Below are 10,997 nucleotides of genomic sequence, written 5' to 3'. Positions count from 1 at the left end.
GTTTTTGGACTGTGTGGGAGGAAGCCGGAGAACCCGGAGAGAACCCACGCTGCACGGGGAGAACATGCAAACTCCACGCAGAAAGATCCCGGTGTCCTCACCGGGACGTGAACCGGCGACCTTCTTGCTGCGAGGCAACAGTGCTAACCACTGAGCCACCTTGCAGCCCTTTGTTGAAATTACCATGCATTTTTAAGTTAATGATACTGCCCATATACGTGGGCAATGCCAGCCATTTCAACCAAGCTGCTCAGCTTAATATGAACGGGAAATCAAAGTGTTGCTTGCTGCTATGCTGCTAACTGAGAGAAAGTAATGTTTGGCCTTCCAGAAGGCTCTCATTTGCAATATCCTATATTTGCTTTCCAGCGTTAAGATATTTTTATATCTCTTTTTCCCAATTAGTACAGACACCCCCGTCTATTCTGCCTCTTCTACTTTCCCTGCCCTTTCTGTTTCTTTGGGTCTGACCTCCATGCGGTCCAGTGTGGTGCGGGAGCTGCGCACACTGCTGGCCCTGAAGCTGCTCTGCTCAGACAGGGGCCCGTAGCGCAGGGCCAGCAGCTGACTGCGCAGCCTCAGGTACTGCCTGCGCAGCCCTGGCTCAAAGCCACACTTGGCGTTCTCTCTGAGCAGCTGGCTGCGTCGGCGGATGTACTGAGTTCGGAACTGTGGGAACGTAGGCGTGCGGTAAGCATTGTACCTGGGGAAGGGAGAGAAGTGACACAGCACACACAATAACTCAGAAATGATCCATACACAATTACACGTCTGAATAGCTTCTTCATCAGTGTAGACTATTACAGCCTTCTGCCTGACTGAGTCTCACCTTGCGTCCACTGCCAACACCTGCTGCCAAACTGCTGCCATTCCACAAGCACTCTGGGTAAAGAGGAAGCCACTGCCAGGGCAGATTCCTGTCAAAACACAACACACTCAGCTCATATTTGTAGCAACTTTACCCAAGAAACTTCACATTCATGCACTGTCTGAGAATGCATCTTAACTACACAGCTGCTACTATGATATAACTGACATTTCACCCCCACCCTCCCATCGACTGCGTTGAATCAGGTGATGATGCAGAATCTAATGGCACCACAGATGTTGAGATATGCTTCGCAATGCGAGTTTGACATCACAAAGTAATGCTTAAAATTAACCGAAATGATCGAATGCAGCTAGAAAATGAACAGTTTGGGCATTTTCTTTTAGTCTGCGCACATCCAGGAACAGCAAAAACAGCCTTCATGACAGTCGCGAAGCTAACGCTAGCTAGCAGTTAGCATGTTAGCCACAACATCATCTGCGATTCCCTGCTTTAAAAATCTGTTTCCCGTTCAGCCCCCAATACAATTAGATAGTCTATCAGTTAGTAGCTTTATACAGCCTAAACAACGTGTCTGGTGGTGATACAACGAAAAAACACCGAGAAATACACTTGAAAACGGCTCACCTTCCTTAGCTTTTCTCCATCGCTGCTTCTTTTTTTCCCCTGTCAAGTCACATGACCCAGTCACCAGCCCACTTACTGATGTGGAGCCGCATGAATCCGGATGATGATTCACAGCGTTTACATGTCATGCTACATCCACAGTGACCACACTTTGATTGGATTACAGTATGCATCAGAGCATGAAATGGATCAACATTATGGTTTTATGGGGCTAGAAATGCCCCCTTCTCAGCATTTATTGCTGCATTATACATTAATTATGTTCCCATTTGTCTCCATAAACACAAGCACAAACTAATAACAATGATTATATTTGCACACAATGGTGTCTTTAAGGATCACAGTGGTCCATGAGGGAGAAAAAATATAATCAATTGAATGATATCGGCAATATATCGTTCATACAATGAAGAATGCAAAGGATGGCAAATTTGAGCATCACTTTATGATCCCTGCCAAAACCCTCCACTCCTACGGTGCTGGCAGTGCTGATGACCAATTTAGTGTGGCCATATGTGACAGCAAAATCTTATTATTTGTTAGTTATTTTTTAAAGACAAAATCCTGATCCTCTATCCAGGTCTTGTCCCTTATCTAGATCATGGCCCAGTTAAAACTCTAAAATGACAGATAAAATACACTATCACCCTCGCCTGTAGCATGACGAGAATGCTTTCTTGCCGTACACAATAGGTGAACGCACAGTTCCAGTGGGTTCACAATGGCAGTATTACAAGGTCAGCTCTGAGGTTTCGCCTGGCTCAGCAAAGACCTGCAGGGCTGTGGGGCATGCTGCTCAGCTGACGGGGCTCTTTGCTTGTTCACGGTGCTCTTTCTCGAAGGGGCCCCAGTGACAGAGCCATTCACAAGCACGGGCCATAAATGACCGAGTTGAACACCACATTAAGCACTGCATTCTCAAAATACAGGACCGCCTCTGGAGCACAGCCAAAATGCCAGGAACGAAAGGTGAGCGGCATGAAATAAAAAATTATTTCTACAAATTTGTTTAACTTATCTGAAACTGCATGTTCAGTGTAAAGTACAAATGAAAGAAAAAAGATGCATCAAATGTGAATGTTTGACATACATCTAAATATTTCCACTATTTTCAGGTAATAAGTCGGACAAGAAGTCAACTACCAAGGTAAGAAAATTATTCCCATGCTAGTGCAAAATCCTAATTTTCTTCTCTCAAACTGTTTTTTTTCTGCTTCACTTTTTTTACTTGGATTCCACAGCAACCTCAGAGTCCTAAAGAGCAGCCGAAGAAAGGTGATCAGAAAGGAGATGATAACAAGAAGCAAGGAGGTAAGCATTTATATGAACCGAAATGTTATTTTAAGTGAATCAAACCCATGAAAACAACATAAACGATTAAAAAAATAAAATAAAATAAAATATAAATAAAAATCTGAATTAATGTCGGTCTTCTGTGGTTTGAGGCGCTACAAAATAATCCCCAGTTTCTGGCTCACAGTGTGGAAATGAAGTGCTGTGATTGCTGTGTCCCCAGTGAAGGTATCTGTCTGTGTTTTATCCCCTCGCAGGACAGCCGAAGGGAGAGAAGCAATAACTTCCAGGCATTCGTGAAGATGGCTCTGGAGACACTGCTGGGGTCCTGTCGTCGTAAACACGGGGGTCCTCGAGGCAGACAGGGCTGAGCGTCCCACCCCTCCCCTCCGCACTCCCTCCCTACACAGCCTGCAGACTGCAGTACTGTTGTGTGGCCTTGCAATTTAGAATCTGCTCACCTCACACAGAGACAGAAAGAGAACCTGATCTCCATCCATCACCATCTGTTGTTCCTTCCCCCCACCTCTCAGCCTTTTTCTGTCCCCTTCCCCACACTGTCCACTCGTTGGATGCTCAGAAATAGACTCCAGGTTAGACCGGACAATTGCTTTGAGCATAAAAAAAACCCCCAAAACACCCTTTTGGAATCCTTCCCTAACTCATCCTCCTACCACGATCGACTGGCATTCATTCTTTTTTGTAAATAATGACTCAAATAAACAGCTATTTCTTACAGCATTTCACATGTCTGACATCTATTTTAACTGATATCCAAACATCTCTGAAATGTTCACACTGAATAAACAAAAACAGCATTCCAGGTTTCATGTAAAATTTTATAAAAATATCACAGGTGTATTAGTGCCTTCACATTTACAGGGACAAAACGTTTTACCTAAAGTAAATATCAGAAGAGTATTTAAAATCCTTGTTGGGTTGAGTGGTATTAGGTCTGCAGAGACTGAGCACTTGTTCTCAGGCATGAACGAACATTCAGGCTCTAAACTAACACTATGTCTCAGTCAAGAATCAAATGCTTTCGCGTTCTAGATTTAAGAAAGATACAGACAGAAAGTGATCACAATCTGATACAGACACTCACGTTCTTTCATCAGGTAATCGTTAATTACATAAATGCATCATTAAAAGCAGCTGTGTCATAAAAATCTGTACTTAAGGATAAATATTTAATATAGTGTACCGTATAATTTTATTTTGAATCTGTAATATGAAAATGAAAGAGAAGTTTGAACATTTTTCCTCTATAGCAATACATAAACGTGTAATACCCTGATTCTAAACTTTTATTTTCAGTTCTGAAGATACTGAAGAGTGTTACTAGACCCTCTCTAAGCAAAGGCAAATAATTAAATTTAAATGATCAGTGTAACACAAAACATAATACAAACACCATCAAAAAAGTCAACCACGAAAAAAATTAATTCATCGACCTACTGACTCATTTTCTTTATCTAAAACTCACTAAAGGGGAAATCATTACCAGTGACGATAAAATTGCTGCCTCATAACCATAACCTGTGCTCTTTTCATTCAAAGGTAAACTCTTGTTTTCTTACACATGCTCGAAAGACAAGCTCTGGGAATGGATACATCTGGGGATGCTCTATATATTCCTTATTGCCAACAAAGCTCATGAAAAGACAAGAACTAACAATAATGCGATGCTCCAAACAAGCACTGACTGTTATTAAGTATATTAAATTGAAATTAGTTCCCCACAAATGCACTAGTTATGCCTGTTAGAACTACAGTCCACAGCTGATTCAGGAATTCAACCAATAAGGTTGAACTGAACAGTCTGGGGAAATCAGAACGTACTAAGAGACCGCATTATTGATTTCGGTAATTTCATGGGATTTGCAGGCTACACGAAGACTACAGGACGTCGCCAGTGTTATCGCTCAAATCTAAAATTACGATTGTAAAACACTTGAGGTGAAGGGACATCACATCTGGAGGACATCTGCCACGGTCGACGCTGAAACCTAGATAATGGGCTCTATCATGTGTCCGAAGAAAGGAGCAGCCGATCTCCACCATGCTGATAGGTATCGATTGCGACTCACAGTGAGACATCGGTTACTGCTGTCACAACATGAGGGCTCGACAACTGCGGCTCAGATAAAAAGGATGCGATACGGAAGAAAAGAAAAGGGAGGAGCGGGCTGTCATTTCATGGATATCAAAACTAGTCCTCAGCAGGTTAGGAGAGCAGATTACTCAGCCGACACGCGGCGTTCAGGTTATTGTTGTACACGGGTTGATGCTGTTCTCTTCGGTCAGGAGAAAGTCACAGTGCAGGCAGGAGTGGAGAACCGGCTTTACAACTCTCATTATTGCTTCCTTCGCTCCTTCTCTGTCTCTTATCATTAGAGAATGAGGCGGTACAAAATCCAGCATCCAAACGTGACCCAGTGGCTCGTCCAGCTCAGCTCTGACCACTTCTGAATGGTATGATGGGTGACATCGTCCTGTAGGGGGCAGGACGCACTACGTGAGCTCAGCACGACAAAGCACATTAATATTTATACCTTTAGTAAGAACATCTTGACGGAAAATGTGATTCATCATTGCTTTGTTCACACTCTCTGAACATATTTAGATCTAAAGGCCCTCATCAAACAAAACTGTAAATCTTTCTATCAGGCGTCTATAAATATCGCAGCTCAGGTTACATCCCCACGCAGCATTTCACATGTTCATATGTCACATAGTGTCCTGTGCATTTTTTGAGAGGTTGTATAAATATAGGCAGCTATACACTTAACATGCTGTGACCTCCAGTAGGTCACAATTCCACTTTAATAGGTCAGGTTCAAGTATTAGAATGTACATACTATCTAAAGCTTTTGAATGATTTTTACCTGATGTATTACTATGTACTATTTGTTATTTTACAACGCTCTTTATGCTTTCTACTTTTTTGGCTTTGCTTTACTGCTTCAAAAAGTGAATTTTCTTCAAGGTAGCCTTCTCTTACCTCATCCTCCTCCATGTAGTCCACGCTGGAGTTAAACACAGAGCCCAGGTACGTCAAGTGGAGTATTGCCAAAGCACTGAACGCTATGTTAATCATATACACCCATAGCTCCTGCACAGAGAGAAAGCATTACATAAGAGAAAGGAATTCACTCGATCGATATTTCTGGCAACTTTTCATGCAATTTGTGTTGGGGTTTTTTCTCTTGAAGTTCTGAAAACCAGCTCTCTAAATTAGTTTTTTTGCTCAGTCTTGATGAAGAGGGTTATCTTAGAGTGTTGGACTGGTAAACTTTTAGTAAATATTAACTTTTTTCACCAGACTTTATTGAATATTGTGAAGGAAAACACCCACGATTTCAGGAGCTTTAGTGCATTGAGCCCTAAATTGTGATGTGTGTGGAGCGTGATTCACGCAAGCTGCTTTTCCTTGGCATAAATCATTGTTTCCCCTCCCTGCTGCTCTGATGTGTGTAACCAGATTTTTGCCAGGCATCTTGCCAGCAAACTCCCAAACTCTATCAGTTGACAGCACAAGGCAGACCTCTGGGGCTGCTGCATTTTAACTGCAGCAGATGTGTTGGCATTAAAACCTGATGTCCACACTGCTTCAGTAATACATTAAGCACATAAGTACATATGTACTTAGATTTCCCAATACGATAGCCACTTAGGCTGTTATTATCCATCCATTAAAGGCTGCATCGAAATGAAACATGATAAGGGCATTTAACTGTCATATTTCTGTTCATGTGGAGTTTAACCACAGGTTAAACAGGTTAGGTGTTGAGGCCAGAAGCAGGTCCACTTTGATCACCTGCTGCTCTGGTAGGAGGTGTCAGCAATGCCAGTGTAATGGCCATGTGCAGAAATAGTTGGAAGAAATACAGACTCTGTATGAAACATGTAAATAAGCCACAGGCTTAGTCAGAAATTAAGGTTTGTATTTGTGCAGCATGAATATTGACAAAAAACAAAGAACAACTAACAAACAAAAGAAGAACAGGAAAAAAACATAAAACGAACTGTAAAAGAATCAAAATTAGAATAAAAACCAAAACTAAAGCAACAGAAAAATAAAATGCAATAAAAATGTAGAAATCTGAAAAATTTGTGAAAAATGCTTATTTGCCAAGAGTCTTAGTTTTGCGTAGCATAAAGACTGGAAGCAAGTAGACACTCCAAGAACCCTTTACAACCGTCTGAGTGCAGCAAAATAACCAAACCTAAAAAAAATAAATAAATCTATTTTTTCTACACTATTTGTTATTTAATTATTTTGTATTGATTTTTAAAAAATGAGATATAATATGTTGATTAAAAGTGCTTTCAAGGTGCTGGAACTGAGCCATGCTGCTTTCTGTCTTCTTGCTAATTTATGCTCACTGTCTCCTGGCTGCAGCTTGATATTTATCATACAGCAATGAGAGTGCTCTCAATCTTCTCATCTTTCAAGGAGACGAATGAGAATTCTAACTTGGTGTTGAACTATTCCTTTAACATTAATGCAAATCTGAATTTTTGACCAGTGACACGGTCTTTGTTTAAATAAAACAAAGAAGAATAAGAAAGGCGCATGTTACCTTTTTGTTCCGGTGAGTGCAGTTTGGCGGACATTTCTTTGACAGTATGCAGGCACTGAAAATGACTGCAAGCCTCTTCCGCAACACTGAAACGGAAAACAAGACAAATGCATTAGGCCACTAAGACCTAAGATGCCCTCTGAACACACATGCAAGTACACACATATGTTCCATCGGGCCATAAGGGGTTAAAATAAGACGAAAGGAAGACTTCCTTTCCAACCATAAGAGGAAAATTGCAAGCACTGCAGTGAACAGAAACAGTGTGTCATAGAGGGTGCAATTAACTATTACTGCAAGGCTAAGCACCTTCTCAAAATGGAAAGGTTCTAATGTGGAAAAGAGAAATACATTAAGCAGATTCTTACCGTGCTCAATGTACGTGATGAACCCCAGAGATATTAGCACTGCACCCAGATGAAAACTTAAACCCTACCAAACACGAGAGTTACCGTTAAAATAATACAAAAAAAACCCACACACACACTTGTTGACCAAACAGTTTCAAAGTTATGTCAGACTTCTACAAAGTACTCACATGCAGAAGGGCACTAGCTGTGTATGTCACCATAACGGCGGAGAATGTCCCAAATTTGAGCGCACTCTTAAAAACATCTGTGAGAGGAAAAAGCCATCTTGCATGAGAACAACTGTTTAAATGAGACTTCCTTGTTCTGTTCATAATGACAGCAATAAACGAAAAAACAGCTGCTGCCATTAAGCAATCACTGTTAGCATTATAACTCACAGGTGTGCAGGAAGCGAGACATGGGCAGATTCCACGATGTTACCACCTCCACCATCGACCGGGGAAACTCTATATTAAGCGGCTTGGATACGGTCATATCCCTAGAAAACCAAAGGCAATGGATCTGTTATAAACGTAAATGAAGAGAAATACTCCTTAGGTTAATGCTGCTTATGCACATCGAACCATTTGAGGTTTTCCTTCTCTTCAGTGAAGCCAGCCCCGGCAAGAGTAGTCGTAGTTTCACTCAAATAGCCAACAAAATAATTGCTGAAGTGGAAAGACATGGTGTTCTCATAGGCTAGCAACCACCTGGTGCAATGAGAGGAAGAAACAAACAGATATTACACTCAAATTCAGATCAATTCTAACTTTATTAAGTGATTATTACACAACAATTGAAGACATACTTCGCAGGTGTACCTCTGAGAAGCAACGGGATAAAGAGAGCAATGTTAGTGCTACATTATATTCATACAAATGTTTCATTGACTTGCCTTGAGATGATCTACGTCTCACCAAGTTTTTTTTCAAGATGGTGAAACAGGTGTGGTAAATGAGAGGGTGAGAGGGGTGTCCTGGTACACATGTAGCTGCACAGAGAGGGGGTATGGTGTGGGTACATATGTGCAGGTAAAGGTTTTGCACAAATGGTAAAACAAAAAGTTAGCATGCAAGCACGTGAAAATGATGTGGAGAGCATGCCTGCGATGTTGTCATATCACCGCAAAGGACAATTAATTACCTGATCTTCCTCCTCTTTTTGCTGTAAGCAAAGCAGGTAACAGAGGCATTATCTTACAGAGGAATTAAGCCGCAAGCAATGCAAGCTGGGGAATAAACCAGGATTTTTATGTGTTTACAGGTATCTCTGTATTCCACTCACCTTCGTAGCAGCTTGTCTCCATAGACAGGTATGAAATAAGGGAAGAGGTAGGGAGCTACACAGTTGGAAATAACAAGGCAGACCTGGCTCTTTACCCAGCTAACAGACACTTTAAAAAGCCACGAAAAGCTCTGCGGAGAAGAGGGGAAAAAAAACATAGATTTAAACAGGTAGAGCTAGTCTTAGGATAAATCTTTTAAATAATCCGCACCCTCACCTTCTTTCATACTTAACAGATACTGAATCACACTTACCAGCTTACGGCCTTCTAAAGCTTCTTTGTAGCTGTTGAAGCTGATCCAGGGACCAAAGATGACTGTGCCCACAAAGTAAATATAGCCCATGAACTCAATGGGTGAGGGCACGCTGGTCACAACACCTCGGTCCAAATCGAAGGCCAGAGAGATGGCTTTCATGGCAACCACCATCTGTGAACCTGGATGACAGCAGCAGCACTGAAAGAGTCACTAGATTCCAAAATAAGGCTCAAAATAAGACCCAAATACTATAATTTTATCATAAGTATGCAAAATGCTGTTATAAAACATTTGCGGCCTACCTCTCATCTTGTGCCAGTTGGTGGTATCCATCATATGCAGCTCTCTGATGAAATTGAATAAGAGTAGTCACAGTTTTGGTGCAGTTCTTGAAGCAAATTTTGAAAGTCACTGGAACACAGGCTTTGAAAAGGGTTCACTTCAAACACATGCTTGATGCGTGGTGCGAATGTGCAAACTGTGAGGTGTCAGAGGAGGAATCTCTTACCCCAGGAGCAGGTAGATGAGCACAGTGATGGAGAGGAAGGTGCCCCTGATAGTAGAGTGGCGGCACAGGAATAGGAAGAGGTAGCAGAGAAGGCTGAGGAGGACCACCCAGATCATATGGAGCTCAAAGAACAGGTAGAGAGTGTAGAAACCTCCAGCCACCGTGCCCAGGTGTTTCACAAAAGAGGGGAGACCTGACATAGCAAGTTTTTATATATTAAAAAAAAAGGAAAGCGCAGATGATTATGATGATGCAAGCAACATAAAAAATATGTAACACTGGGCGAAAAGTAACCGGACTCTCACCCAACATCCAGAGAAGCCGACACAGCAGGCAGATAACCAGCAGCTGCCATACCTGCTCCAGGCCTTGCTGAGCTGTGGGCAGCAGGCAGCCGTGAGCGAGCTCCTGGAAAAACTTCTGTCGACTGAAGGCTCCCATCTCTAGACTTACAAAGCAAAGGGAAGTGGAACACTGCATTTTTAAAGCAACAAAACAGTATACAACGTTAGCACACATCGATTAGCCACAACTTTAAAAACCATCGGGGTTACAATGCAGTACTGTAGCTGGGAAACCTTGGGTTCAGGTTCTGTGGACATCACTTTGACATGTGCCATCCACAAGTGGCCCACAGTGTGCTGCTGTACCACACTGGGAAAAAAACGCTCAGAATGGTGTGAGGAACATGACCAAGAGCTCTAGGCGTTGACCTGGCTGATCCGATCAAGCACCACAGGATGCATCAGTACTATCCACAGAAGCCCCAATCAACAACCCACAGCACCCAAAGGGCTGCTGCCAGTGTCACCACAGGACACCCTCAGAGTCCCCCTTGTCCATGGCCTGATGGGTCACAGCTGTTTTGGCCGACCCACACAACATTAGACAGCTGTAGATAGTGTTGTGGCTGATCGGTGTACATGTATAGCTATAATGCTGGACCACAACAATGTGTATTGCATTCATGCACACAAGCATAGACAGCTCACGTCAAACTTCAAATCCCAGCATGCAAAGCAACTCACTACAAATCTGTGCAACAATGATGATGAAATATCTTGCTATTGAAAAAAAAAAAGCAAAAATATAATAAATCACACTTTCCATCTTGAAACAAAAATATCAAACTGGATTTTTTTTCCCTTTTTTTTTTAAATGATGGATTTCTGTGTGAGAGTGAAATCTGAGGTTGTGAGAGAGTGAAGACTACAGCACACGAACATGGTGACCACTGTATTTAGGGAGATGTGTGCATAATAT

General features: G+C 42.0%; 2 protein-coding genes across 5 annotated transcripts in view; both read right to left on the bottom strand.

Moving 5' to 3' along the window:
• Positions 1–1,544, bottom strand: part of wdr13 (WD repeat domain 13) — a 6,919-nt gene extending 5,375 nt beyond the window's left edge. Inside the window, exons 1-3 of the mRNA XM_008278253.1 lie at positions 1,457–1,544; positions 830–917; positions 472–703 (exon numbers count right to left, since the gene is read on the bottom strand). Coding sequence (XP_008276475.1) covers positions 472–703; positions 830–870 — 273 coding nt within the window. The 5' untranslated portion in view covers positions 871–917; positions 1,457–1,544. The remainder of the gene's footprint in view (positions 1–471; positions 704–829; positions 918–1,456) is intronic.
• Positions 1,545–3,580: 2,036 nt separating this feature from the next.
• On the bottom strand, positions 3,581–10,175 carry LOC103354732 (porcupine O-acyltransferase). Of its 4 annotated transcripts, XM_008278229.1 has the most exons (14): positions 10,040–10,175; positions 9,735–9,927; positions 9,529–9,572; positions 9,224–9,405; positions 8,970–9,100; positions 8,829–8,849; positions 8,494–8,508; positions 8,270–8,395; positions 8,084–8,184; positions 7,874–7,950; positions 7,704–7,767; positions 7,336–7,421; positions 5,754–5,864; positions 3,581–5,244 (listed from the first exon to the last, which is right to left on the bottom strand). In XM_008278229.1, exons 1-14 carry the CDS (start codon positions 10,173–10,175, stop codon positions 5,143–5,145), a joined length of 1,389 nt encoding a protein of 462 aa, XP_008276451.1. In that variant the 3' UTR covers positions 3,581–5,142. The 4 variants fall into 4 exon arrangements, with proteins under 4 accessions (XP_008276451.1, XP_008276432.1, XP_008276461.1 ...); XM_008278210.1 differs by lacking the exon at positions 8,494–8,508; XM_008278239.1 differs by lacking the exon at positions 8,829–8,849.
• Between the last annotated feature and the right edge of the window lie 822 nt (positions 10,176–10,997).

The sequence above is a fragment of the Stegastes partitus genome, unplaced genomic scaffold (genome assembly GCF_000690725.1).
Source record: "Stegastes partitus isolate 25-593 unplaced genomic scaffold, Stegastes_partitus-1.0.2 Scaffold4, whole genome shotgun sequence".
Classification (NCBI taxonomy): Eukaryota; Metazoa; Chordata; class Actinopteri; family Pomacentridae; genus Stegastes; species Stegastes partitus.
This window is presented reverse-complemented; position numbering and strand designations above follow the sequence as displayed.